The following is a 27,864-nucleotide window of genomic DNA, read 5'->3' as shown; positions in this document are numbered from 1 at the left end:
CTGGATCAATGGGCTTATGTTGCTTTGGGCCCGATTTCATGAATTGGGCTGCAATTTATTTAAGTACTTGGCCCAGATCACTCAAAGATCATTTCATTGGGCTCAAACTTAACAAATTTTCCACCTGAGACCAATAAAGGATTATTATGAACACACTTAATGGACTGGGATCATCATTGCCGTAACTTTGAATCTTAAACACTAATCACACAGATTATAGTAGAAGATTCAAAAGTATTTTTTCCACGAAGGATGTAATCACCAAGATACAGAAAATTTTAAAATCACAGAGAAGTTAAAATTCACAGAAACTATCACACAGAAAGCAAAATAAGACTTGCACACAGCAAGTAGACACACAATGTCTGTTTCAATCATGTTTTGAGACAATGTTCAAGATTCTCAAACATGATCTCAATTTTTCAACAGGTAGGCACTTGGTGCCCATATCAGCAAGGTTGAATTCAGAAGGAATTTTCTCCAGGTCTATCACACCTTTTCCCACTATTTTTCGGATAAAGTGGTACTTGATTTCAATGTGTTTCGTTTGGTCATGAAAGACATGATTCTTGCACAACTGAATACCAGATTGACTGTCAGAGAAAACCACAACCTTTTCTTTCAAAAAACCAATTTCAGAGAGCAGCCCTTTCAGCCAGATAGATTCTTTAACAGCCTCAGTAGCTGTAATGTATTCAGTCTCAGTAGTAGAAAGGGCTACAATATTTTGAAGTTGTGATTTCCAGCTAATACAAGAACCACACAAGGTAAACACATAAGAGGTTGTAGATTTCTTATTATCTCTATTGTTAGCATAATTGGAATCCACATAACCACATAAGACAATTCATTTTTCACATTTAGAAAATTCAATCCCTGTTCTAACAGATCCTCTTAGATATCTCATTAACCATTTTACAGCCTCCCAATGAGGCATGCCAGGATTAGCCATGTATCTACTCAAACAACTTACAGCATATGCAATATCAGGTCTTGTGCTAACCATTAAATACATGATAGAGCCAATTGCATTAGCATAAGGAACATATTTCATGTCACACATTTCAGGTTCAGTCTTAGGGGACTGTTCCTTACTTAACAGGAAATGAGCAGCTAAAGGCACAGACACAGATTTGGCATTTTTTATGGCAAATTTATCTAAGATCTTTTCCACATAGGCAGATTGGTTCAGAAACAAAGAACTATCCTTTATGTTCTTAATTATGTCTATATCCATAATTTTTTTTGAGTCACCAAGAAATTTCATATCAAAATTATCACTCAGACAATTCTTCACATGATCAATAGTCTTAAAACAAGGGTTGGCAATAAGCATGTCATCAACATATAGATTAACAGGAACACGGGAGATTGACAGTTATCTTTGAAATACAAGCATGGATCAAAATCACTCCTTTTAAATTTCAAAGAAAGCATACAAGAGTCAAATTTTTTGTTCCACTGTCTAGGTGACTGCTTAAGGCCATATAGAGATTTCTTTAACAGACAGACATAATCATGGTGGACAGAATCAACAAAACCTTCAAGTTGAGACATGAAAATTTGCTTATCTCGATCACCATGCAGAAAGACAGTTTTAACATTCATTTGCTTAAGTTCCCAATCAAAATGAGCAACTAAAGCAAGCAAAATTCTGACAGTGGTGAATTTAACAACATGAGCAAATATTTCAGTATAGTCAATACCTTCTCTTTGTGTGAAACCTAGCTACAAGCCTAGATTTATATCTAACAGAAACAGTTTCATGCTTAATTTTAAATAGCCATCTACATTCAATCACAGAGCACTTAGCAGGTTTAGGGACAAGAGTCCAAGTATGATTGACATGCAATGAGTTAATTTCCTCTTTCATAGCAAATAACCACATAGCAGATTCAGCAGAATTTAAAGCATCTTTGTAGCACTTAGGTCCATTACCATCTAAAGCATCAAACACATTGAACACATGAGAAGCAAGATGAAAATTATCAAGATGATGAGGTTTCCTAATCTATCTTCTAGGCCTATCCCTAGCAAATTGATAATCATGCAAATCATCAATATCAGGCAAATCAGACTCAACATTTTGATCAAAAACATTTTCAGGCGCAGAGGATGAATCATCATCATCATTCTCAATTTCCACATTTCCAAGAGAAGATTTCTCCACCTCAATTGGAGCAGAGGGAGGAACAATAAATGAAGGCACAGGTAAGCAAGGATATTCATTTTCATTGAACACAACATTTCTACTAATAATAGTCTTGAAACCATGCTCATTTTTTAGCCAACATCTATATCCTTTTACCCCTTCAGAATATCCAATAAAAACACATTTTATGGATCTAGGTTCTAACTTATCAGTTTTATGGTGAACAAAAGCAAAACAACCAAAAACTCTCAAATTAGACAAAGCAGCTGGTTTCCCAGTCCACATAGTTTCAGGCAAGTTTCCAGACAAGGGTACAGATGGAGATCTGTTAATCATATAAGCAGCAGTTAAGACAGCTTCACCCCAAAAAACTTTTAGCAAACCAGATGAATACAACATGGATCTAACCCTATCCATTAAAGTTCTATTCATTCTTTCAGCTATGCCATTCTGTTGGGGAGTATATGCAACAATCCTATATCTTCTAATGCCAAACTCAGCACACAAAACATCAAATTCATAATTGCAAAATTCAGTGCCATTATCAGTTCTAAGGGTTCTAAGTTTCTTGTTTGTTTGATTTTCAATAAAGGTTTTCCATGCTTTGAACTTATCAAAAACATCAAACTTTTGCAAAAGTAAGAAAACAAACACTTTTCTTGAAAAATCATTAACAACAGACAAGAAATATCTATTTCTACCAGGTGTGGAGACAGGGGCAGGACCCCAAACATCTGCATGAACATATTCAAGGATTTCTATGCACTTAGAAGTATTAGGGAAAGGGGATTTAGGGAATTTCACTTTAGATTGTTTACCCATAGCACATGAATCACACATAGGCATATCAACAACAATATCACCACTCAAGTAGTTGTTTTTATGCAAAATCCCTAGTCATTTACTACTGATATGACCTAATCTTCTATGCCAAAGATCAATCATGTCATGTTGGACAGAGTTAACATGAGAAACAGATAATGCGGATGCAACATACATATTGTGCATTCTAACAGTCTTAAAAGAGAGCAAACCATCATGCATAATATTCATAACCCCATCACCCCAAGTGCCCTTATACCCAGAATCCTCTAAGATAGCACAAGACATCAAATTACTACTAAGTTTAGGAACATGTCTCACATTTTTCAAGTTAAGCACAAATCTAGATTGAAATTTCAGACATACAGTTCCTATACCTAGCACATGTCTTTTACTACTATCAGCCATGGACACAGACCCATTTTTCAATTCAACATAAGAAGAGAACATGCTTCTGTGAGGGGTCATATGATTTGAGCAAGCAGAATCCATCAACCAGTCATTATCAGTCAAAGATGCAGACACAGAATTCACAAAATCAAGATACTCATCTGTAGTCATAAACACATCACCCATGTTTTCAGTAACTTGGTTAGCATGTTCATTATTAGCCTTATTCTCTTTCTTAGGTTCAGCACATCTATTAGCATAATGACCAGTTTTACCACAGTTATAACACTTCCTATGTTTGAGCTTATTCTTACTCCCTCTTTTATCCTTATCTGGTTTTTGAAAAGATTTGGTTACTAGAAGAAGAAGCCTTGTTTGAAAACTTGTTTTTAGGCTTGTTTTTCACAAAGTTTACATCACCCAAAGACTTGTTGCTTTTGTTGGTTTTCAAATCAAGTTCCTTGTTTTTCAAACCATTTATAACAGTATCCAAAGTCACTTTGTCTCTGCCATACATAATTGCAGATTTGACATCACTGTAAGAATCTGGAATAGCATTTAAGAGAACAATGGGGGTATATTCATCAATATTTTTATCCCCAGTTAACTTTATATCTTGCACAAGTTTTGTAAAAATATCAAGATTTTCATCTATATCTTTGTACAAGTCAAGCTTAAATCTAAAAAAAAAAATCAGTAAAAACATTTTCGATGGTAAGGAGGTTTCAGTATAAAGTTCTTCTAACTTATCCCATAATTCCTTAGCAGTGTCAAGTTTACCAATCTTTCTAATCACAGAGTCAGATAACTTCAAAATAATCAGGGAATAAGCAAGTTCATCAAGATCATCTTTCATTTCCTTAGTAGTTTTATCATCATAGGTTTGAGTTATGGCTTTAAAACATTTTTGTTGAGCTAACACACCTTGCATTTTCTGTTTCCATATAGCAAAATCACCCTTACCATCAAATGTCAAATGAAGCCACAAGATAAGAATTCAATCTCACAAAGAAGGTAAGGGTACAGAAACAAGCAAGTAGCACACAAACACACAAGCTGATCACAGACAGCAACAGAAAATAAAAGCACACAAGATGATCCCAGAAGGCCCGAAAGCGAGCCAAGTGTTACAGGAGGCAACAAACCATTTGAAAACTGGGCTATCTCAGACTACCCCCCTTCCCCAGATTCCTGCAACACTAAGCGGTCCGGACAGGGGAAGTTTGGTGTAGCAGATAGCCTGAGTTGGCCCAGGTTTCAGAGAACAACGGAAGTATATTATGACAACACAAGGTCAACCACAGGTTTTTCCAGGATTTTACCCAGAAACAAGAGCGAGTGAGTCACAGTAACGAAATTCGTAGCACGAGTCTGTAAAGACCAAGTGCCCAACTGATGCTCTGATACCACTGTTAGGTACAGGTTTTTACAAATTCAGCCATAGATCCTAGAATCAAAGAAAGAAGGAAAGAGATAAAAGAATACTGCAAATCTGATATAGAACGGCTCAGTTCCCTTTTCCAGTGTTCATACGGTCGATCCAAGGTCTGGTAGTAACACCAAAACAAAAACAAGCACCCAACAACAGCCACTAATCCAAAACCCCAGATCTGACTCCAAACTCACTTTGAGTTGACTCACCAACACATGCACAGTCAACTCAGTCTCTAACTCACCCTCTCCACTCAGCACAAACCCAGTTTTCTTCACTCAGAACCACTGAAACCCTCACAGAAGAGGATTAAGGCCAGAAAACACTCGGTTTGAATAAAAGGTGAATCACACTTGTCTCTATCTCTCTCACCACAGTATTTATACACGAAGATTCAACGGTCTTCAGCATTAAATGAGCTGCCAAACAGCAAGGACACCCATTGTCCAGCTAGACCTGCGACGGTGTCGCCGGAAAACGACAATGGGTGACGATACACTGTAGAGAGAGAGGGGGACAAGGAGAAAAGAGAGAAAAGGCGCAGCAGAGAAGTGATGCTAGGGTTTGAGAGGGATTTTAAGAATGGGGTGAATGGAGGGCTGATATTGAAACCCCACAATTGACGGTCCAGATTTAGGTTTGACTGGATCAGTGGGCTTATGTTGCTTTGGGCCCGATTTCATGAATTGGGCTGCAATTCATTTAAGTACTTGGCCCAGATCACTCAAAGATCATTACATTGGGCTCAAACTTAAGAAATTAGTGGTATCAGAGCCATGGCCCAGACCTAACCATGTGGTGAAAATTGCCGGAATCTATGTGAAATTCCCGAATCCTCAGTGCCGAACAAAAATGGTGAGCCCCCGGTGCGCAAAATGGCAGGTGGCTCGACGAGCTCCAGGTGGGAGGCTCGGTGATCCTTTGTGCGGTCTGACCTATGTGGTCCTTTGTTCGAGGCTTGGTGCGCGGAACAAAGATGATGTTGAGCCCCGTGCGCAAATTAAGGGGAGGCTCGGTGATCCTTTGTGTGGTCCGACCTATGTGGTCCTTTGTGTGGTCCGACCTATGTGGTCCTTTGTTCGAGGGGAGGATTGTTGAAGTGCAACAATGTCCCACATCGGTTTAATATGGGAAATATCAATCATTTATAAGGAGGGGATAGTAACTCCATTGGTATGAGGCCTTTTGGGGAAACCCAAGAGCAAAACCAGTTGGGCCCGGCCCAATCTGGACAATATCATACCAATGTGGAGTTTGTGCTATCCCGACGGGATCCGACAATGCTGCCCAGGACAAATACACTCTAAATATAAACTATTTTAACTCACAGTCGGGCGCGGGCTGGCGGCTCATCCACCGAGCCCGCTCTGTTGGCCCGGCCCAATCCTTTTTTTCTTTTTTTCGCGTTTCGAAAACATTGTTGTTGCATGCGAAAATTTGAAGAAACATACTTGAATATAGTGGAACTAATGAAGTCACTTTGTATTTAGAAAGTTGAAATCTGCTTAATGCCTCGAAAGATTTTGAAAACATCGATATTTTAAACTGACGGCAAGTGATTGCGTTTCGTTTTTAGATGGCATGTGATCGATTAACTAGTACTGCGGAGTCCACTGTCGCTAGCATCGAAGTCTGCTTTTATTGCAGGCATTAGGAGTTTGACTTCAACGATAAATTGTCTAACAATGATCGAATTAATGTGGAGGAGTTATCGTATGCACGTAAGATTGGGTTGAAGCAGAAATTAGAAACCAACAACAAAGCAACGGTGATAATATATAATAGTCCCGAAAAAAATTACATCCAAAATGAACTCGTCGGTGAAGGTTATTGAAGGCAACTACAACAACTTTAAAGATTAGTGAAGAAAATATTTGAAGACCGACTTGAAAAAACAATTTAACAAGCATTTTGAAGAAAATATATGGAAAATCAAAGAAATTGAAATAATTTTCCTTGTAATGTTACTATGTTGGACAAAGTGTTCCATTTGCACCTTTCAATCAATAATAACGCAATTGTAAGCTTTTACTTTATATATTTTTTGTTATGTACTAATAAAAGAACAATTTTTTTAATAATAAATACTTACATATAGCTTTTAAACAATTCTATAATTTAGAAATTCATACAAAAATATATTTGTAAGCATGTCTAATATAAATTAGAGGAAAAAAATCGTAATTTTACATTTTAAAGGGGTTTTTTTTTTATTTAACCGATTTTGTATGATAACTTATGTTTCCTATAAGATTTCTAATGGACCATTAGTTGAGAGTAGTGATTGTAATTTTAAATAGGAAGATTTTTTTGTAATTACATCAAACGATGAGGGGTGATATATAAAAAAAATGTTTATCAGAAGAACTAGAACTCGTAATGAACAACTCTTTTCTTTTTGGGTAATTTGGTGCTTCTAGCCTCTATTATTATCCTAAGTAAATTAAATTGATGTGTTCATGTAACACCACAAAAGGAGTACTTTAACTTGGGTAAATTCCACTTTACCCCCTCGTACTCTACCCGAGAACCACTTTACCCCCTCGTACTCTCAATTTCATCGATTTACCCCCTTGTACTTGTACAATTTTCCAATACAGCCCTCTCCTTCAACTTTTGGCAATTTTGACTCTAACGTCGTTTGGTCAACTCTGTAAATTACAAAATTGCCACTGCCTATAACGCATCGTTTCTCCTCCGTCAATATTGTCATTTCTTCTTCTCCCACCACTTCCCCTTCCAAGATATCCCCAAATTGAAACCCCTAACTTAGTAAAAATCAAGACCCAAAAATTGATCGATTCCACCCAGTGCAAAGAAAAAAAATATATGAATGTGTGGAACTTTCTCTTTTCTAATCACGAGAGTCAAAATCGAAAAAAATCAACATTTACGTCAATATTTTGACTCTTGACCAAATGCCGTCAGAGTCAAAATCGAAAAAAGTTGACGAAGAGGGCTGTACTGGGAAATTGTACAAGTACAAGGTGGTAAAACGATGTAATTGAGAGTACGAGGGGGTAAAGTGGTTCTTGGGCAGAGTACGAGGGGGTAAAGTGGAATTTACCCCTTTAACTTTCATGGGTGTATTGCGTGGAACGTAGAGTTTAAGGCAGTGTCATTGTACATTACCAAAATTAATAGTAGTACAACTTAATTAAGATGTCAATTAACATGTGAATCTATTTCACTCAAAACCGTTTAATAGGAAAAATTGGCTAAAAGTCCCTCAAAATATTTTGTATAGCTAACAATCCGTTTGAATGTTTTACAATTGGTAAAAGTTCCTCGAGACAGCTTAGGTAGACTGAAAGTAAGCAGGCTTAGACAACTCATTAGAAGAGTTTAGACTGAAAATAAACAGTTTAACTGAAAATAGGCAGGTTAGTTGGAGAATTTGGACTGATACTAGATATCTTAGATGACAAGGGTATTTAGCACTTTGCATCCTCGAATTACACACTTTTGACACTTTGCGCCCTTAAATTATAAAATTAGTAGATTGCACCCTTCAAACATAATTTTCTTGGCACTTTGCACCCTAAATCACTTTTTACTTGGAAAAAACTACCGGCAACTTGTTGGGAAGCAAATTTGTCATTCTTTTATTATCTCCTCCTCGAATCATTAAATATCGGTATTTTGCTTTTCTTCTTTACCAATTATATCATCCCTTATTAAAATCTTTAGAATTTTTTGTCTTCTCTTCTTTTGCTGCTAAGCGGTATTGAGGGAAAGGAAGGTGGTGAAAACAAAACACAATCTTATGGGGTTGCTTAAGAAAAAAGTCCAAAACCATCTGCTAATTTTACAGAAAATAAGAGATTTATCCGATCAAAAAGCTTAACAAAACTATGGTTTAGCATTCTGCTCCACAAATAAAAGTTACTACCACATGAAAAATAATTCACAATGACAATGCTAAAAAAATTGGCAATTGGTACCAATAGCCATATTGGATAATATATTTTCAAGAACCAATTTTTCAGAAGCTTCCTGCCCTCTGAATAAAAATTTGTAGAGTAATAATGTAAAATATAAATACAAGATATACCCTACAAAAAGAGAATTCAATATCCACACACCTAAGCAAGAGAACACAATATCCATAATTAAACACCCTACAAGGAACACATAATTTAAAATCCCAGCTCGAAATAAATTTACTTCTTCTTAATCAACAGCCCAAATATGTTAGAATTTCCATCTAATTTTATTTACTTTTGCTTCGAGTAAAGGGACGATAGAATTGCAGAATTGCACAGGAAAAAAAGCAACATAACGATGTCTAATGATTTGGGGAGAAGATAACAAAAGAATGACAAATTTGTCCTCCTTTCAAGTTTCCCAACAAGTTGCCCGTAGTTTTTTCAATTAAAAAGTGATTTGGGGTGCAAATTGCCAAGAAAATTATGTTTGAAGGGTGCAATCTGCCAATTTTACAATTTAAGGATGCAATGTGCAAAAAGTGTGTAATTCGAGGGTGCAAAGTGCCAAATACCCTAGATGAAAATAACCTTTTCGAATGATGATGTGATGGAATTTGGACGGTCGACAACCGGATACCGGCAGGAAAAGGCGGAAGAGTGGAAGAAATAAATAGTAGGTGGATAATAGTGTATTTTCAATTTTAGCTAGTGACATTATCATACCTAATATATTCACAAGCACACCAAAAGATCCAAAAATAAATTAAATATATAACTTGTGTTCATATATGGGGAAACTACAGATAAATCCCTAATCCAAAACTCAACACACAGATCAGTCCCTAGGTAGTTTCCCCAAGCAATTCAGTCCCTATTCACGCGTCTGACATGCAGTTCAGTCCCTAATGTGAATTTTATATATTTTATTATATTCTCTCTCTTCTTTTTCACTCTCACCCTTTTCTCTCTCTTCCTTTTCTCTCTCTTCATCTTCTCTTTCTTTCTTCTCTTTCTTCTCTGTTTCTACTGCTCTCTTTCTTCTCTATTTCTTCTCTCTTTCTCTCCTCTGGTTTCCTCTTTTTCCGACGAAAAAATCACTCTAAAACCCACCCACCCCACAATGGTTTCGAATCCCGGAAGGTTATTTTACTGTTGCCCACACCATGGCTACTCCCATTGGTGTGAACCATTTGAAGTTGGGCAAACTTTTTCCAACTCAAATCGTGAAGAAAATGAAGCTACAAGTGCGTCGATGAACCAAGTCCATCAAGAAAGTGAAGTGAAGAATTGGAATTCTGAAGGTGGAGTAGTTCATAGTTTGATAGTGTTGAATCTAGTAATATTTTCAGTCTACATGCTATGTAAAACCTATGTACTGTTGTTTAATTAGTGAACATAAGAGTACAATGTATAAGCTGGTAAAGTTCGGGTTATTCGTGAATATAGTACGCTTTGTCCACCAAATAAGTACAATGTATAAGCTGGTAAAGTTCGGGTTATTCGTGAATATAGTACGCTTTGTTCACCAAATAAGTACAATGTATAAGCTGATAAAGTTTGGGTTATTCGTGAATATAGTACGCTTTGTTCATCAACTAAGTACAATGAATACACATGTGAAGTACAAGTGATTCGTGACTATAGTACGATTTGTTCACTGATAAAGTATATGTTTGCCATTTATATAATATTGTTACAGTCTATATATTATTGTCGGCCCAATGCATCCATATGATCGCATTTTAAGACACAACTCTTCATTTTAAGACTATTAAGAATGAATGGAGACAATGTGGGAGTTGATCAATATCGATTATGGTAACAATTGAAGAAAATATTAGTTTTACACTTGAGCATTGTAGACTTGTATGAATATATTGTATAGTATATGAGTATCATGTATGAAATTCAACATATTTATGGGATCTTGTATTCCAAATGCAACAATAATTCTCACCTACCTTAAAATAACCATCTAAAACATAATTTATGCATCTCCAGTACTTATTGATCATTAAAGCGTCAATGAAATTGGTACGATGCAATTCATAAAAAAATATGGTACGCTTTGTTCATCAAGTAAGTACAATGAATACACTTGTGAAGTACAAGTGATTCGTGACTATAGTACTCTTTGTTCACTAATAAAGTATATGTTTGCCATTCATATAGTATTGTTACAGTCTATATATTATTGTCGGGCCAATGCATCCATATGATCGCATTTTAAGACTCAACTCTTCAGTTTAAGACTATTAAGAATGAATGGAGACAATGTGGGAGTTGATCAATATCGATTATGGTAACAATTGAAGAAAATATTAGTTTTACACTTGAGCATTGTAGACTTGTATGAATATATTGTATAGTATATGAGTATCATGTATGAAATTCAACATATTTATGGGATCTTGTATTCCAAACGCAACAATAATTCTCACCTACCTTAAAATAACCATCTAAAACATAATTTATGCATCTCCCGTACTTATTGATCATTAAAGCGTCAATGAAATTGGTACAATTCAATTCATCAAAAAATATGGTACGCTTTGTTCATCAAGTAAGTACAATCAATACACTTGTGAAGTACAAGTGATTCGTGACTATAGTACGATTTGTTCACTGATAAAGTATATGTTTGCCATTCATATAGTATTGTTACAGTCTATATATTATTGTCGGTCAATGCATCTATATGATCGCATTTTAAGACACAACTCTTCATTTTAAGACTATTAAGAATGAATGGAGACAATGTGGGAGTTGATCAATATCGATTATGGTAACAATTGAAGAAAATATTAGTTTTACACTTGAGCATTGTAGACTTGTATGAATATATTGTATAGTATATGAGTATCATGTATGAAATTCAACATATTTATGGGATCTTGTATTCCAAACGCAACAATAATTCTCACCTACCTTAAAATAACCATCTAAAACATAATTTATGCATCTCCCGTACTTATTGATCATTAAAGCGTCAATGAAATTGGTACAATTCAATTCATCAAAAAATATGGTACGCTTTGTTCATCAAGTAAGTACAATGAATACACATGTGAAGTACAAGTGATTCGTGACTATAGTACGCTTTGTTCACTGATAAAGTATATGTTTGCCATTCATATAGTATTGTTACACTCTATTTATTATTGTCGGGCCAATGCATCCATATGACCGCATTTTAAGACACAACTCTTCAGTTTAAGACTATTAAGAATAAATAGGAACAATGTGGGAGTTGATCAACATCGATTATGGTATGTTTTTCGTGAATACACATGTGAAGTACATATAAACGAGGCCTACGAAAATAAAATACATACATTGACTGCAATCTTCTTTTACATCAATTCCTGCAATTACATACACATAAAACTACAATTATAACAAATACAACGTACTATAAAGTTCCACATGTCAATACCATCCAAAGTTACTAGTATTACCATTCAAAGGCACTAGTAATACTATTATGGCATATGACTTATACTACAGGACCATCAAACATTATACTTCTAGTACCATATGTCAATACCATCCAAAGTCACTAGTAATACCATTCAAAGGCACTAGTAATATTATTATGGCATATGACTTATACTACAGGAGCATCAAACATTATACTTCTAGTACCATATGTCAATACCATCCAAAGTCACTAGTAATACCATTCAAATGCACTAGTAATACTATTGTGGCATATGACACATACTACAGAACCATCAAAGATTATACTTCCAGTACCCTGTGTTAATACCGTCCGAAGTCAAGAACAATACCATTATTACATATGACATATCCCTTGTTGGGACTAAATGCTTTCGGGACAGTACTTCGAGTACCCTGTGTCAATACCATCTAAATGCACTATTAATACCATTACTGTCCATGACACATACTATAGAACCAGTACGAAAAATACAATAAGCCTATTTCCCATATCCTATATGAAACCCTTGTTAAGACTCAAAATACTTTGGGGACATGCTAATGTCACCGAAGAATAATACCCATGAGGAAACTGTTACAAAATCATGAAATTCGACAACAAATAAATGATCTTTGCAAACCCAAACAACAGAAAAACAGATATTGGAACCGATTTAATGATTAGGGAAAACACCGAATAAAGTCGAGGCATAATACCCATGAGAAGATATGTTCAAAATCATGCAATTCTACAACAAATAAACCTTTTTGCAAGCTTAAGCAACACCCAAATGGGTTTGTTTCCAAGAAAATGAAAGAAAAAAAAAAAATCAAACCTTGTTGTTTACCCTGCTTCACCATTGTCGAGAAATGGGTTTGTTTATTTTTATTTTTCCTTTCGTTGTATAATTTTTCTGCGTTTTGTTGATTCTTCGTGCTTCGTTGTTTCTTCCTTCTTTGTTGTTTCTTTGTTCTTCGTTTCTTCTCCGTTTCTTCCTTGTCTGTAAATGGGTATAAACTGAACGGTGGTTTTTTTCCTGCACCTTTTTAGCTTTTTTCTTGTTGTTTGATTTTTGAAATGTAACGGGCAAAGAGCGTGTAACACAAACGGCGCGTTGGAGGTTGGAAATAAGTTATGTAAAATTAGTATAAAGTAAAGGGTATTTTAGTATTTGCACATTTTATTAGGGACTGAACTGCATGTTAAGCGCGTGAGTAGGGACTGAATTGCTTGGGGAAACTACCTAGGGACTGATCTGTGTGTTGAGTTTTGGATTAGGGATTTATCTGTAGTTTCCCCTTCATATATCAATGCACTCATCAGCATTATCAAAGTCCAATTCAATAATCTCCTTTTTAATAAACATTGTTCAATTTTTAAAAGTTCACTAAATTAATTTTCTTTTTATACAAGGATTTTTTTTTTCTCTCAGGGTAAAAAAATCTTCGAATTCAATTTATTTTATTACGCATCTAGTTGACCACTCGTTAGAAGTTATCGGCAAAAAACACAGACTCCGAAACACAAAATAAATTGAAGTACCACAACCCGTCAATTGAACTACCAACGATCAAATTATGCATGTCGTATTCCATATTTCTATTTTACATTTAGGGAAGAACAAAAATAAATAAAGAAGGGTCTAAATATAGTTCTTATGATTAGTGACTTTTATTAAAATTTTCCTCTAATAATAGTTTCTTAATCATGTCAAAAATATGCGTAGAAGACACGGATTAGTATATGTGTGTAATTTAGTGGGTGGTTACCAATTACTAAAGCAAAGTATATGTATAATATAATATATATACATATATATAAATATGTATATATATTATATATCGATGTTTACATACAAACAAACATACACAAGTGGCCAAAAAATTCATTCCTTTTCAACTGTCTTTGAAATTCAAGGAGCCCCAAGAAGAAAAAGGGTTTATCTATGCTTACTCCAAAAAAACATTTCTCTTGAAAAATTACATCTCGACGACTAATCACGATACACGTGCCATGTCGGAAAAGCAATTACGACCAAGAACATCATCTGAAACATCCTCCTCCTCTGGCGGCGGCAGCCCACGGCGGTCCGTTCAACTGGTGTCAAGAACTTTATCAGACAGGCTCGTCGGAAAATACTTTGATGCTAAAGAATTCGACTTCGATTACGAGCAAAGCGGGCTGTGGTCTCCGCTAGTTCCGAGAAGAGCTTATTTGGCATCATCATCACCGCCTGTCAGCTTTTGCTCCGGCGAGAAACCGTCGGAAAATGTGAAAAGAGCTAAATATAATTGGTTTAGTAGATTTCTTGCTTGCCTATGTAAAGGTATATCAGATTAATGGTCAATTTCTTGTTTTGTAATTTTTTTTTTTAGATTAAATCAACATAAGCAACTTTTTTCATATATATATATATATATATATATATATATATATATATATATATATATATATATATATATATAGATTATTACTACAAAAGCCCAATCACCTTCAAATAAAGTTTGGATTCAATAAATTGATATCGACCAAATCAAGAAACTATAAATAGAACTTAATTCATTAACTTAAGGTACATTATTTGTTTACCCAAATAATCCAGCTGTTACAATTCTCTCAACTATTTCACGATAAGGCTATCTAGCACGTGATCAGATATTTTTTAGGAAGATGTATTCTTAATTAATGCAACTAAATTATTAATTAGTTCATGTGTTGATGAATGATGACGTTTAGAATATGTGTTTGGTGGATGTTTTGGTCTATGTTTTGAGCTTCAAAGTTGTTGGAATTCGAGAAATTAAAACACTTTGTGCAATATATATACATGTGTTGATGTGCAAAGAATCTTTGATTGGATTAATAAAAATAATCAAATGACATTGATCTTGCAAAACAATAATATGTGCGGTTGTGCACAATTTCGCACGTACGTCTAAAATTCCTTTACAAACCGTCGCTTACTCGCTTAATACGTTGATTAACCATATGAAATATAGTTTTTCGCTGGTGCACAAAAAGAAAACTAGATACGGCAATTTACAAAAGAAACGTGTGATTTCAATTAGGGGTAGAAAAAAGCCCGATTTCGGATTCGAGTTTTTCGAGCTCGAGCTTTCTGACAAGCCGAATTCGAGTCAGTTTTTAGTTGTTCATGAGTTTCCAAGCCGGCTGGCGAGTCTTATTTATGATTATTTTTTATATATTATTTTTTATTTAAATAATGTATAATAATATAAAATATTGTATGAATAAATAAAAATAAAATATAAAATTATAATTATAATTTATTATTTATTTTGTAATTTTTTTGAAAATAATTTTTAATATATATATATATATGAGCTTGGGCTCGAGCTCGAGCTCGACTCGTTCACACCTCTAATTTCAATATTTTGAAACCCCTTAGAGCAACTCCAATGCAAAACATCAAAATTGAATTATCAAATCCTCATTTGATAATTAAGATAATATATTAATATACATTTATAGTTTATCTACTCCAACCATGGTTATCAAAATTAATAATTAATTGGAAGTTTTTTAGTGGTTTATTTGTAATTGATACGTGTCATTTTGTGATTGAATGCTTAGGTGGTTATTTTTTTGGTAACTCAATTTCCAAGATGTATTTTTACATGCAAAGAGGTAGAATATCAAAATAGTTACCCATTTTAATACTCTCATTGAAGTAGAAATTTTTAATTTTGAGAGATCAAAAAGGTGGTTTATGAGTTTGATAATTCATTTGATACTCCCACTAAAGTTGCTCTTACAGTGAACCCTATTTCTCTCATTTACAAAAATACTTAAAAATGATCTAATTTTACCCTAAATTACACCTTAAGAGCAATTCCAATAACAGTATCAAATGAATTATTAAACCCATAAACAAAACCTAGTTATTATTATATATTTAAATATTGTTCGTTTTAAAAAGTTGGTGAATCGCACGAGAAAAGAAAATACTAATTTCTATATAACACAGAAACTTGATTAATACTACACAAATCACTAGAAATTAGATGATACATCTGTTTATAATAAACAAAAGAAGATAGAACAATTAAACAAGAAATTAGATATTATATCGGATTACAATAAACAAAAGAAGATAAAAAATAATAAAATAATAAAGAAACGAAATCAAGAAACCCAATTCCCGTTGACCCAATCTTGATGAACACGGAGCGTATCTTTCGGGTAAGGAAGCTCGTCGCCGGTAGTCTCAAAGAAGACGTAGTACCGACCATCCCCGGTTCGACCCGTAATCTTTCCGGCCCACCACCCGTCATTGTCGAATGCATCCACCACATCGTACAGTCGGAACTCGTTCGCCGGCGGCGGGATCTTTGGCGGTCTTGGGCGGACTTCGGCGGCGGTGGCCACCTCCCTCAGGGGCCCAGATAGATCTTCCTTAAGGAGGGTTTTGTACTGTACGATGTACTCGTTCATCATCACAAGGTCCGTCACGATTGTTGCCTCGTAGTACGATCCCACAAACCCTTCCTCCACGCTCGCCACTTCCACCAGGTCTCCACGCCGGAACCGCCGCTGAGTCGCCGTCGTCGGCGGCGTTGAATGTTGAAATTGGAGATTTGGCTGGTGCTTGCAGAGAGATGACATGGCGTATGTTTGATTGATTTATTTCGATGTGTTTTTTTGTTTGTTTCTAATAGAAAAAGGTGTATTATGTGTGTTATATAATGCTAAATAGATATTTAAACAAATACAAATACACGGAATGACTTTCCTTGTAGAACACAAAGAACTCACAAGGTAATTACCCTATTACAACTCAAATTCAACCGATACACCGCCTCACCCCTCTCTCTATATATATACCGTATATATATAGAGAGAGGGGTGAGGCGGTGTATCGGTTGAATTTGAGTTGTAATAGGGTAATTACCTTGTGAGTTCTTTGTGTTCTACAAGGAAAGTCATTCCGTGTATTTGTATTTGTTTAAATATCTATTTGTAATCAAGAAATACAAAATAATAACATGTAAAATCTTTTTTTGGGCCAATGAGAGTCGAGACATGTACATTAATATCATCTTTGCACTTTGCAGTAGTGCAATAAAATCTTTTTTTTCGGCCAAAAAAGGATTAATTAAAAAAAAAAAAAAAAAAAAAAAAAAAAAAAGAGTTTGGGGTGAGGACTATTTTGGAAGGCTCGAGCTCTAACTCGCATGAGCTTCGGTTAACTCGAGTTTGAACTCAAGCTCGTCTTGAATTTAAAAAAAATTGGCTCATTAATAAAATAATTTGATTTTTTAATAATAAGAATAAATATAATGACAAAAAAAAAATCGAGCGCCTTCGCTTTTTCCCCTAATATATAATATAAAATTATATATAATGGTTCATGTCCATAAGGTGGCTAATTCTCCTAATATTTCTTGCAACATCAAAGTCGATCTTTATAAGGTTAATGCACACCAATTAAAAAAATATATATTAAATACTCTTGATTTTAGGGAAAATAATTTGTATTTAGAGAATACATATATTGGTTATTAGGATATATATATATATATATCTATATATATATATATATATATATATATAGGTGCAAACTGTTTTCATGCGCATGCATTGCAAGGTGTTCATCGACATTAAAAGGTTTCAAAATCAACTGAAACCATGGGTTATTATCACACCTTAAAATACAACTAAAAATGATGTGTTCAGTTGTGGCCTCAAACTTGTATAACAACAGAGTGGCAAATCTTCCTCGGACTAACAAACAGTCAATCATTACCTGCAATAAACATTGCTCAAGTCCTTTTAATATCCACTGTCCTAATCATCCATTTAATTCAGAGATTTCGGAGCCAAAAAAACAATTATTACCTGGTTTTCGAGGTTCCAAGAGTGAGCTCAAGCTCGTCCGAACCACATACCTCGTGAATTCTCTCTCCTTCCCAGGCCTTCACAAGACCTTTCGTGTTGCTCCCAAATGCAAATTCGTTCGGAATCACTTCAGCCATTGGAATATCCGATGCACCAATAACAGGCGAGCACGTGCCACTCTGCCCTGGAGTGCACATGAGGGACCCACTTCGGCTCAAATCCTCCACTCTGAATCCAAATGGGTTCGAAGAAACGAGGCTGAATGTCGGAGAGGTTGGGCCGCTCTGAATCGGGTACGGGTAGGGTCTTGCGGGTAGGGTGGTGTGGCGGGCGGGGCTTGGAGGTGTGGACAAGGGAAGAAACGGGCGGGCAAAGGAATTAGCCCGGTCGGCGTTGATTAGAAGGTCTCGGGCGGTTGGGGAGCTGCTTAGAGGAGGGGTTACAGGAGCACTGACGGTGCCGCTGTTGTGCATGTAGTGATGGTGCACGAATTTTGATGACGACGTGGCTGAAGAAGATGAAGACGAGAGGTTTCTGAGCCACGGGATTAGGGAATTACCGTCTGCGATTATGCTAGGGGCATAAATGGAAGAAACTGGGCTCGGAAACGAGGAAGAAGCTGGGCTTGGATTGTATGAAGTGTGTGGGCTTGGATTGTATGAAGTGTGTGGGCTTGGATTGTAGGAAGTGTGCGTGCTTGGATTGTACGAAGTTTCCATTGTATCCATGTTCTCGACTGGCCTGCATCCCTGTGGAACCGGAAGAAAATTAAGTACATTGAAACGTGTGCAAACTGCAAAGCATGTATGTTCCAAATCGACATTCTTGAATTCTCACATCACATCCAAATCTTTGACATACAGAACGACAACACGGCATAGGAGTTATACGAGCATCCGAAATCGAATACAAAAACTTGATCAGAAGAAGTTTTCCTTCTTAAGCCTTAAACTCGAATACAGAAAGTTGCTGCATTATATGCTTATAAATTTTTCCTTCTTAAGCCTTAAGCCCCAAGCCAAATAGCTAACTTACACAAACACAATACTATGATCTAAGTACTTAAGCATGTACACCCAAGCCATTGCACCCTTATAATACTTCGTTTATCCCTAATTCTTGATTTCAAATTTACTGATAAAGCGTAATAGCTCTTGTTCGTAGATTCGTAGCTTCTAAACATTAAGGCTATTTTTACGTTATTTAATACTACCGTCACTTGAACGTTGACCTCGTAGAAACACATAAACGTCAAACTAGATTTAGAATCGAACTCAAACTTAAGCACGCTAACTGGTTAACACTTATCAGCAGAACTTTTTAAGTTGGGGATGGCCGTAGTAGTAAAAAGCAAACGAAATAATTGCAACCAAATATCTCCGATACTCGTCTGTCGACCCGTTTAAAAATCAAATTTGCATTCATTTTAGTATGATATTTTCGATTCATAGACAAAGAAGTTAATTATTTCCCAGCATCCAATGCTACTTGTTGCATTACTAACAATCATGTGGAATGGTCAGTGATTCAAAAGGAGGCCAACTTCTAAGCCATTGAGTGATGATGGGTTGTTTTATGATGAAAGCTGACAAAGGGACCCACCCCACCCCACCCCCCAAAGAAACTATACCCTACTCTGCTTTCATAAGAGCAAACAGGAAAAATGGAAAAAAGCAAAAGTGAAAACCAGAAATTCAAGAAAAGTTTCACGAGAAGTGTAAAAAAATTATTATAGGTAGTGGGACTCAGTTGGGGTGATAACTGGACAAAAGACTGAATAAAGGGGCCAAAAAAGTAAACCCCTCAACAGAAAAGATGCTCCCAACAAATCTAAAACCTGTCAAAAATAACAAGAAGAAGTGCTGGAAAAAGTACACATTTTTCCAGATATGCCAATTGGGAATTTTTTCCAAACTCCAAGGCCTTAAATGCAAAATCCCACAAGATTTTCGCCAGGGGCACCATTGGGATTGTCGATGATCTTCAATCTTCGTAAATTAGGGCTCAATTAAAGGAGGAAATCAAGGAAGATAAAATTCAAATAAATAAATAAAACAATGGAAGAAATCCTCAAATTAATTGTTTAGCTTCAGCAAATCCCCAATCAATGGTCAGAAACAATAGAATTACTTTTCCAAGCTAATTTTGCTTCACATGAATAATAATGAACAGTACGTAACAGCCACCGTTGCAATTGATAATCCGAGTAAAAGCTAGGGCAAAAATTACAACAATTCGATCGCCGGAAAAAATAGAGGAGGCAAATTATACCTTGCGGTAGGTGGTGCCGTCGTGCTCGACGGTCCAGCCAGCCTCGTCGCAGAGAGCCTTGAGAACCTCATTGTTGTCGCAGTGCTTGGGGAGCTTGTAGTTGCCGTAGAGGCGGAGGCCGGCGAATATCTTGGCGGCGATGGCCCTCCGGCGCCGCTCGCGACGCTTGTTGTTCTCCCTCTCCTTCCACGACGGCATCCGCGCCGCACCACCCCCTGTCATCCTCCTTGTAATTAAATATATATATATATATAAAACAATTGGAACGAGAGGGAAGATATATATATGCTCAGTCAGTCCGCCATTGATGTACAGTGCGGAGGATTAGGGGTGGGGGAAAATCCGGAATTAACGGAATGAAAGAAGCATAAAAAAAATAATGATGATTAATTTATGAAGAGCTGCTGCTGCTGCTGCTGCAGTGCAGGGGGGCTACGGTGTAGTATAGGTAGTAGGACTAACTGCTCATGTGAATAGCTTTATGCCTTTATTGACTAGTTCACTTTTTTTCTATGGGGGTGCATAATTTATTTACATCTTTATATTTATCAATAATAAAACCATAATTATTTTTATTTATTTATTTATTTAACTATATGTATATTTACATCTTTGTTAGAGATTGGGTGCTAATAACATCGATCACATTGTATCTTATTATATAAGAGCATCTCCAATGATTGTACTATACGCAAGATTTCACAATTTTTTAAGAAAAAATAGGCTTCGCAAATGTGCTTTGTTAGAATACAATTGTCATATTTCATATTAGGCTAGTCAAATTTGACATACTAAAAAGTGAAATGGCAAAATCATTTTGGACATAAAATCGGATAACGATTACACGATTGTACAATTGTATAAGTTCTCAGAAAAATCAAATTAATTAATTAAAATACGGAAATAATTAACTTGGGTGTATTATTTTGAAATGTGGCAACTAGTTATATAACAAAAGTTGGAATTAATAAGGATTAATATATATATATATATATATATATATATATATATATATATATATATATATATATAAAAAATTATGTTGAATTGAGTAGTAATGTGAAAAGTGAATTTTTATAGTGATATGTTAAAATATAAACAATCAGTGCTGGAGTTCGTAAAAAAATTGGTGTACTAATATAATATGAGAAAGAGTAGCAAATTATAAAAGAGTTTTTTGAGTTGATGTAAGTTAAGTGTATGAATCTATATACATTTTAGACATATTATATGTACATATAATTACAATAAGAAACAACTTTTTTATTGACAGTTTCATATAATATAAGGATACTCAATGCAATAAACTATATCTTCTTTAATTATCAAAAAAAAAACTATATCTTCTTTTATTGATTTATGTTCTATTTTTTTTTTTTTTTTGGATAGAAGATATATGTTCTTTTGACTTTGATCTCTATGCCATACTTTATGAATATATAAATGAAAAAAAAATTAATTTGGAGTTTAAAGCCATTTTTCACCGAAAAAATATAACAACAAGACAAAAGAGGATATTTGTAGGGTTCATTAAAACCTTTTTAGACTCTAATCACCAAAAAGTGGCCTAAAGAAATCAAGCCGTAATAATCACGAATCAAAGGGCATTTTGGGCATGAAATGGACTTTTTTAATTTTTTATTTCCTTTAATGCAGAAAAGAAAAAGGTAAAACCATGCACGTTGGAGGGTAGACAGAAGTAAGTGGGATACTGGGGTCCACGTGCCGGACGCGTGACTATGCTGACTTCACGTGACGCAGGCAGCAGTACCCCACCTCTCCCCAGCCGCCGTCACGTGGCGGAGGACCACCGCTCTCTGGACTGCTCCGCCGGTGGAGTACTGCGGGAGGAGGTTGCACTATCTTTCTTTCTGAGTGGTAGGGCCACATGCCACGTCATATAATATAATTACTACGGTACGACGTAGGTGAATAATAAATTAATAGTAAGGGTAAATTTACAATCACGTACTGTGAAATTACGAAAACCCCCTTTTGTTTGGTTAATTACAACACCCTTCAACTACAATTTTTCTTATACGACCACTCTAGCAGTTTTAAGATTAGTGAAATCTTTGAGATTATATAGAATATTATCACTTTTGTACCAGTTTTATCCCATTCGAATTCCATATTTTGAAGTAAGAAGATCATAATATATGTTTTTTGGCTTGTATATATCAGATTGTGGTGCATCAGAAACTGTATTATTACACAAAACGAGTACAAACTAGGGCTCATTCCACGAAATATAGATGATTATATTGAATTTGACGCCTTAAGGATGAATGTGTAAGAAAAAATCATAGTTAAAGGAATTAGATGTGATTATCTAAACAAGAGGGGTTTTTTGTAAATTGACCGTGCATCATGGCTGGTTGTAATTTACCCTAAATTAATAATAATAATAATAGGGTTATTCAGACCCCACATTGGCCCATGTGCTTGTCCAAAATCACCCTCAAATTTTCACACATGTAGTAAAAGGATAAAAAAAACTCTTTTTTGAAGTGGTCCAGGGCATTGAACTGGTCAAGCAAGGGGCTTTTTCATTCCATCCCAACAAACAAATATGTAAATGAATCCATTAAACTACTCGATTCGAGATCGATCATTAAAGGTTCGGTTGAGCTCGGATCATTACCATAACAAACCAAAGTTTTTAACACATATCTTCGTCCAATATGCTACGAAACTCGTTCGTAAATTACATACAAAATGTAAAACCAATCCCAAACTTAACTTCTAAAACGCTCTATAAAATTCATATATGCGTTCGGTTCGGCTCAACTCAGTTCATTTACAACCCTAGCTTGGATTGACCCCTACAACAAATAAAATAGGACGAATTTATTAATGACTCCAAATTTAACTAGAAAATGAGATAAAATGAATTCATCCAAGCAATCTCAATAAATTTATTGTTACGGATTTGAATCCTCCGCTTCATTTGAGAATTATACCATTAGATAGAAGCTTCTTCGTAATTCTATTTTTCACGAGTGTGGCACAAATAATAAAAACCTGAAACTAAAACAATACCTGATGGATATGTTATAATCGACAAAGCAAGGGTACAGTTTGGCTAAGATTTACAATCTCATTCAATAATCGACTAACGGAAGTGTTGACTTCTTCAGGCACTACCAGCTGTTGAGGAACGGATTCCATAGCATACATGACGAGAACCCTCGTCACACAAGCCAAGTTTAAATTGGTCGAATCTTTCTTACTTTTCGCATTTGCATGTTTGCAAGAACTTCTCAGAGGGCACTTTTGGCAAACCTGAAATTCAAGAAATGTAATTATCGAAGCTCGTTAAGTAAGTTCTTATTTGAGGGCAAGCATTTAACTTGTTGAGAAAACATGCCTTATTTTCCTCAATTCCAAAGAATTCGCGCATATGCTTAGCTGCCCGCACAGTCTTCTGACCAAGAGACGGACACCCAAAAAGGGCTACATTTTTCAGATCACTAGCCGATAACCATCTGTCGTAATCATAAATTTAGTTAAACTAAACTACACCCTTTTTAACATGTCGAGTCGAGTTTTCTCGATTAAATTACGGCGATGAAACAACTTCAAAGCAGACAAAACAACAATCATTGTCTTTAATCATGTGGTTTAGACAACAAGACGGGGAAAAAACGAGAACTTTCTGTGACATGCCATATCAATGATTATTTTCTTTAAATCAGGAACAATAAGTCAACTTATTTTCTCTATCGATTGCTCTCTTTCTACATGTAAGCCATGGAAATTATAAGCTCTAATAAGCAACTTTGCCTCTCACAGCAATTTCGCTTACCTTCACACACAATTCTTAATCGTTAAGCGTATCAAGCTGAATTAACTTACGCATTCTATGTCTAACATGCTTCTTCAATTACTCATTACGAAACGACGCAAAGTGAATGCAATATTGCTACATTAACGCAATTGCTAAGGCACTAATCATTCGAATAAACAATTCGCTGAACTTCAAAACAAAACATACGTTACGATTGTTATCCTTACTTGGCAATCTCCTGATGATCTTTCCCAAATTTGACAGCTGCAAACTTCAAAAAATCACGGGCGAAACTCGTCTCGAAGCAAGTCAGATCAAGTTTGCCTTTGGGCATGAAACTCGCATCCAGCAAATACTTGTTCTTATACAAATGGCAGGCGAGCACTCGCATATCAGAAGAGAGCTCTTTGTGAACCATCGGATCCTCGTTCCCGAAATCAATCGGCTTCAACGGTTTCGGTTTCTTCGTCTTCTTATCAGTAAACAACGCCACCAAAACTCCACTCGGCTCCTTTCCTACAACTGAGTCTCTTTTCTCAGAGAGTGGCTTCAACGATTTTCCCTTTTCAGTTTCACCCCTATTTTTTTTCAAAACCCTTACTTGCTCCTCCAATTTTTTCAATTTCTCCTTCAAAATTGCATTTTTCCCGCCGTTAATTTCTGCCTCGATACCAGTGTCCTCGATCCTTTCGTTGATCCCAACGGCTCCTTTGTAGAAAGCACTCAACGGCTCGCTGCGCTGCTGGGTCGGTTTTTCGTCGGGGATATTCGCGAATAGAGCCGCGAGAGAGAAGTGTCTCCGTGAAATTGAAGAAAAAAATAAAAAATCGGAGGAATCGTATGAAATCGAGGGAAGGGCGGCGCGGAGATGGCGGCGACGGAGGGTTTCGAGCAGAATCATTTAAGGGTTTTGAGAAAATGGCGGTGGCCGGAGCGTGGTGTTGCAGATTTTCAGTGCAAATCAATTGGTTTGGGATTTGGGGGTTTAGGGCAGGGGGGGCGTTGATTGGAGTTCTTGGAAAAAGATGCAAAAAGCGCAAAATAAGTTAGTTGGAGTAAGAAATAACGACTTTGCTTAATGGTAGTAGCGCTTATTGTTTCTCACTATTGACTAAATAAAATTACGAACGATAATACCGTACCGAACTGTTTCCGGGAATTTCGTTAAACTGAAATTTCGGTTCGGTTCGGTTCAGTCGGTGTACTGGCACCCCTAACTAAATGTCAATTCTAAGTGAATAGAGTTGCAGTCGATGGTCAATTCATCAAGCAGAGGACCGACTAGGGGTATTTGAACGAAGCATACGGGAGAAGTACACCAACATTATAGATAATCTCTTTACACCATTCTTCAATTCGGAAACTGAATACCAAGCTATCCCGATCCTTTCACTAATTACATTTTATCATCCCGTCAACATAATATTAACGGAAGTTACGAACCAGGACGATCATACTGATTGTCCATTGTAGAGCAACGATAGTTTAATTGTGATGGTTACTATGCAACGATCATCATCATCGATCATCAAACCAAAATTGAAAAACCATAACGAACAGAGTAAACACAAGGATGCTAAATGCAATAAACCCGTATTATATATCCGAATATATTATAAGTTATGGAAAAGAAAGAACTAAAGACCATCCGACCCTTGCATTCAAAAACAAAAACAAAATCCCCACCATCCATGGGAAATATGCAAGTATTTCCTTATATCGATCATGGCAAGATCGAGTATAGTGATTAGTGGTCAAGCCCAAGTGGCTTCGAACAACGGGCGGGTGAAAACATCAGAAGCAACATCATCCCCAAATGTTTCTAGAAGGTCCGAGCATTGCGCGTACTCTTCTTCATGCTCCGTCTTCAAATCGAGTCCCAACTCTTGTTCAATGTCATCAGAGGCGGATATCAGCAGAAACTCGCAGCCTTCGTAGTTGAGGAAATCGGGCGGGTCAGCCGGGTGATAGCGTTGGTGCCCGAATAGCCCCTGCAAGTGGGCAGGGAAGGCAGCCTTCCTCTTATTGTCTAGTCCTCTTAATCGACCCGCGGTTGACTTGTGCTGATCCGGACTCTTTATCTGGATAATGAAGGAAGCTTCTTGTGCTATGTTCAACGCCTCCTGCGGCGACGATGACGACTCGTCGTCCTCTTCGCCGTGACGTACTTTTTCTTCAGCGGGGAATTTCAGCTTGTAAATCAAATGCGTGTGCATCCCTTTTTTCCCGGTGTGCCTTAGGATACGGTACACTCCTTCTCCTACAGCCCTCGAATCGGGAAGGTGTCTGTGACCTCTTGTTCTTGTCTCGTATTCTTCTGTTTTATATGTATAAATATATAAATCAAAAAAATCGCAAAATATTGAAGTGGAATTGAAAATATAAGTAGTACTACAAGAAATCAATTTCAAGCTGCATATATATACACATATACTCATTGGGGGGTTTGGGTCCGTTATACCAATCCATTCGTACCATTACTATTACCGACATTTTAATACGGAGATTCATTATCGATGTCCTATTAAAATATTGGGTTGGACTACTATTTCAGATAATTCGGATATTATTTTTTCAAAGTAAATCAACTAGGCATAAATATATTGTAAATATTAAAAACTAGATAGTATTCTATCAAGATACAAATATTCTTAATATAGGTCATTAGAACACCTAACATGAATTAGCTAGGTCCAAAATTAACTTATAATATCGAAACGTTTAACATGAACTAAATCAGAATTTAATGCACACCCAAAAATTTATAACTAATTCTTACTAATCAAATTAGTTTGCATACTCTAAAAAAATTATTATACTCCCTCCTATACTAATTAATATATAGAAATCAGATGCTACACCTCGTTATTGGATTTGAAATGTGTACTTTATGGATAATTATTTAATTAAATTTGCGATTCAAATTAAATCAACCGGCCTCGTATCTAACTAACTCCCATATATATATATAATATATATATATATATATATATATATATATATATATGCAATATACATACCTCCTTGTAGAGCTGCTTTAAGGTGTTGGATTTGGGTGGTGACCATCTCAACAAAACCCCAATACGGCGTGCTCTTCTTCGCAGGCTGCGGGAGGCTCTTGCGCCCCATTACAATAAGCCTGAGCAGCGGTTGTTTCTCGACGATGTCTACTTTCTGACAGCCAGCGCCGCCACCTTCTTTAGCACCATCGTCGTCTTCTTCATCTTCAGAAGCACTCCTCTTACTAACGCCTTCTTTGCCATAGTGATCGTCCTGTTTTTCTTCGAACCCCGATTCGGGCCGCAGAACCAGGTACAGCCGTTGTACATCTTCCGCCCCATGCGCCTCTTCCTTACCTACCTTCGGCCTGTAGAAGAAGAATATCTCTCCTCTTTCCTGTATATATATTTAATATAATTCACAATCAATATTCACTCCATTTTTATTAATTATGTATATATAGTTGATGTAATAACAATTACTTGCCTGAATCTGGATAGTGGGTTCTTCTCTGGTTTTTGTTTCCTCGCCTTGTCCCATTTACTGTTTTATTATTTCTCTTCTGTTATGAAATGAGATACGGATATGGTACGGTGGTGGAATATATATGTACAGTAGGTGTTTGTTGTATTACCGATCGAAGAGAAACTAGTTACGTAGTAACTGCATAAGGGAGAGGTGGACACGTTGCACACCCTCAACATTGCAACATGACACGTGTTTCCCTTTACACCCATCCTTGTTCCATATTGATGCTGTGTAGTGCTAAATTATCAC

The 27,864-nt window shown here is 36.1% G+C and overlaps 3 protein-coding genes across 6 annotated transcripts; all 3 read right to left on the bottom strand.

Annotated features, from left to right (window-relative positions):
- Positions 1–17,741: 17,741 nt before the first annotated feature.
- On the bottom strand, positions 17,742–20,756 carry LOC105966768 (BES1/BZR1 homolog protein 4). 2 transcript variants are annotated; one of them, XM_012991350.2, is made up of 3 exons: positions 20,298–20,756; positions 18,027–18,775; positions 17,742–17,934 (listed from the first exon to the last, which is right to left on the bottom strand). In XM_012991350.2, exons 1-3 carry the CDS (start codon positions 20,517–20,519, stop codon positions 17,931–17,933), a joined length of 975 nt encoding a protein of 324 aa, XP_012846804.1. In that variant the 5' UTR covers positions 20,520–20,756; the 3' UTR covers positions 17,742–17,930. The 2 variants fall into 2 exon arrangements, with proteins under 2 accessions (XP_012846804.1, XP_088668062.1); XM_088811936.1 differs by lacking the exon at positions 17,742–17,934 and having other exon boundaries at positions 17,972–18,775; positions 20,298–20,599.
- Positions 20,757–22,870: 2,114 nt separating this feature from the next.
- On the bottom strand, positions 22,871–25,135 carry LOC105966771 (craniofacial development protein). Of its 2 annotated transcripts, XM_012991355.2 has the most exons (4): positions 24,315–25,135; positions 23,668–23,785; positions 23,340–23,582; positions 22,871–23,122 (listed from the first exon to the last, which is right to left on the bottom strand). In XM_012991355.2, the coding sequence occupies exons 1-3, from the start codon at positions 24,986–24,988 to the stop codon at positions 23,352–23,354; spliced, it is 1,023 nt and encodes a 340-aa protein (XP_012846809.1). In that variant the 5' UTR covers positions 24,989–25,135; the 3' UTR covers positions 22,871–23,122; positions 23,340–23,351. The 2 variants fall into 2 exon arrangements, with proteins under 2 accessions (XP_012846809.1, XP_088668050.1); XM_088811924.1 differs by lacking the exon at positions 22,871–23,122 and having other exon boundaries at positions 23,147–23,582.
- A 299-nt stretch (positions 25,136–25,434) lies between these two features.
- On the bottom strand, positions 25,435–27,695 carry LOC105966757 (uncharacterized). Of its 2 annotated transcripts, none has more exons than XM_012991336.2 (3): positions 27,574–27,695; positions 27,108–27,483; positions 25,435–26,404 (listed from the first exon to the last, which is right to left on the bottom strand). In XM_012991336.2, the coding sequence occupies exons 1-3, from the start codon at positions 27,625–27,627 to the stop codon at positions 25,842–25,844; spliced, it is 993 nt and encodes a 330-aa protein (XP_012846790.1). In that variant the 5' UTR covers positions 27,628–27,695; the 3' UTR covers positions 25,435–25,841. The 2 variants fall into 2 exon arrangements, with proteins under 2 accessions (XP_012846790.1, XP_012846791.1); XM_012991337.2 differs by having other exon boundaries at positions 25,435–26,401.
- Positions 27,696–27,864: the final 169 nt, after the last annotated feature.

This window comes from Erythranthe guttata, chromosome 13 (assembly GCF_056151865.1).
Source record: "Erythranthe guttata isolate IM_541 chromosome 13, IM_541, whole genome shotgun sequence".
Taxonomy (NCBI): domain Eukaryota; kingdom Viridiplantae; phylum Streptophyta; class Magnoliopsida; order Lamiales; family Phrymaceae; genus Erythranthe; species Erythranthe guttata.
The sequence above is the reverse complement of the archived record's forward strand: the minus strand, read 5'-3'. Positions and strand labels throughout refer to the sequence as shown.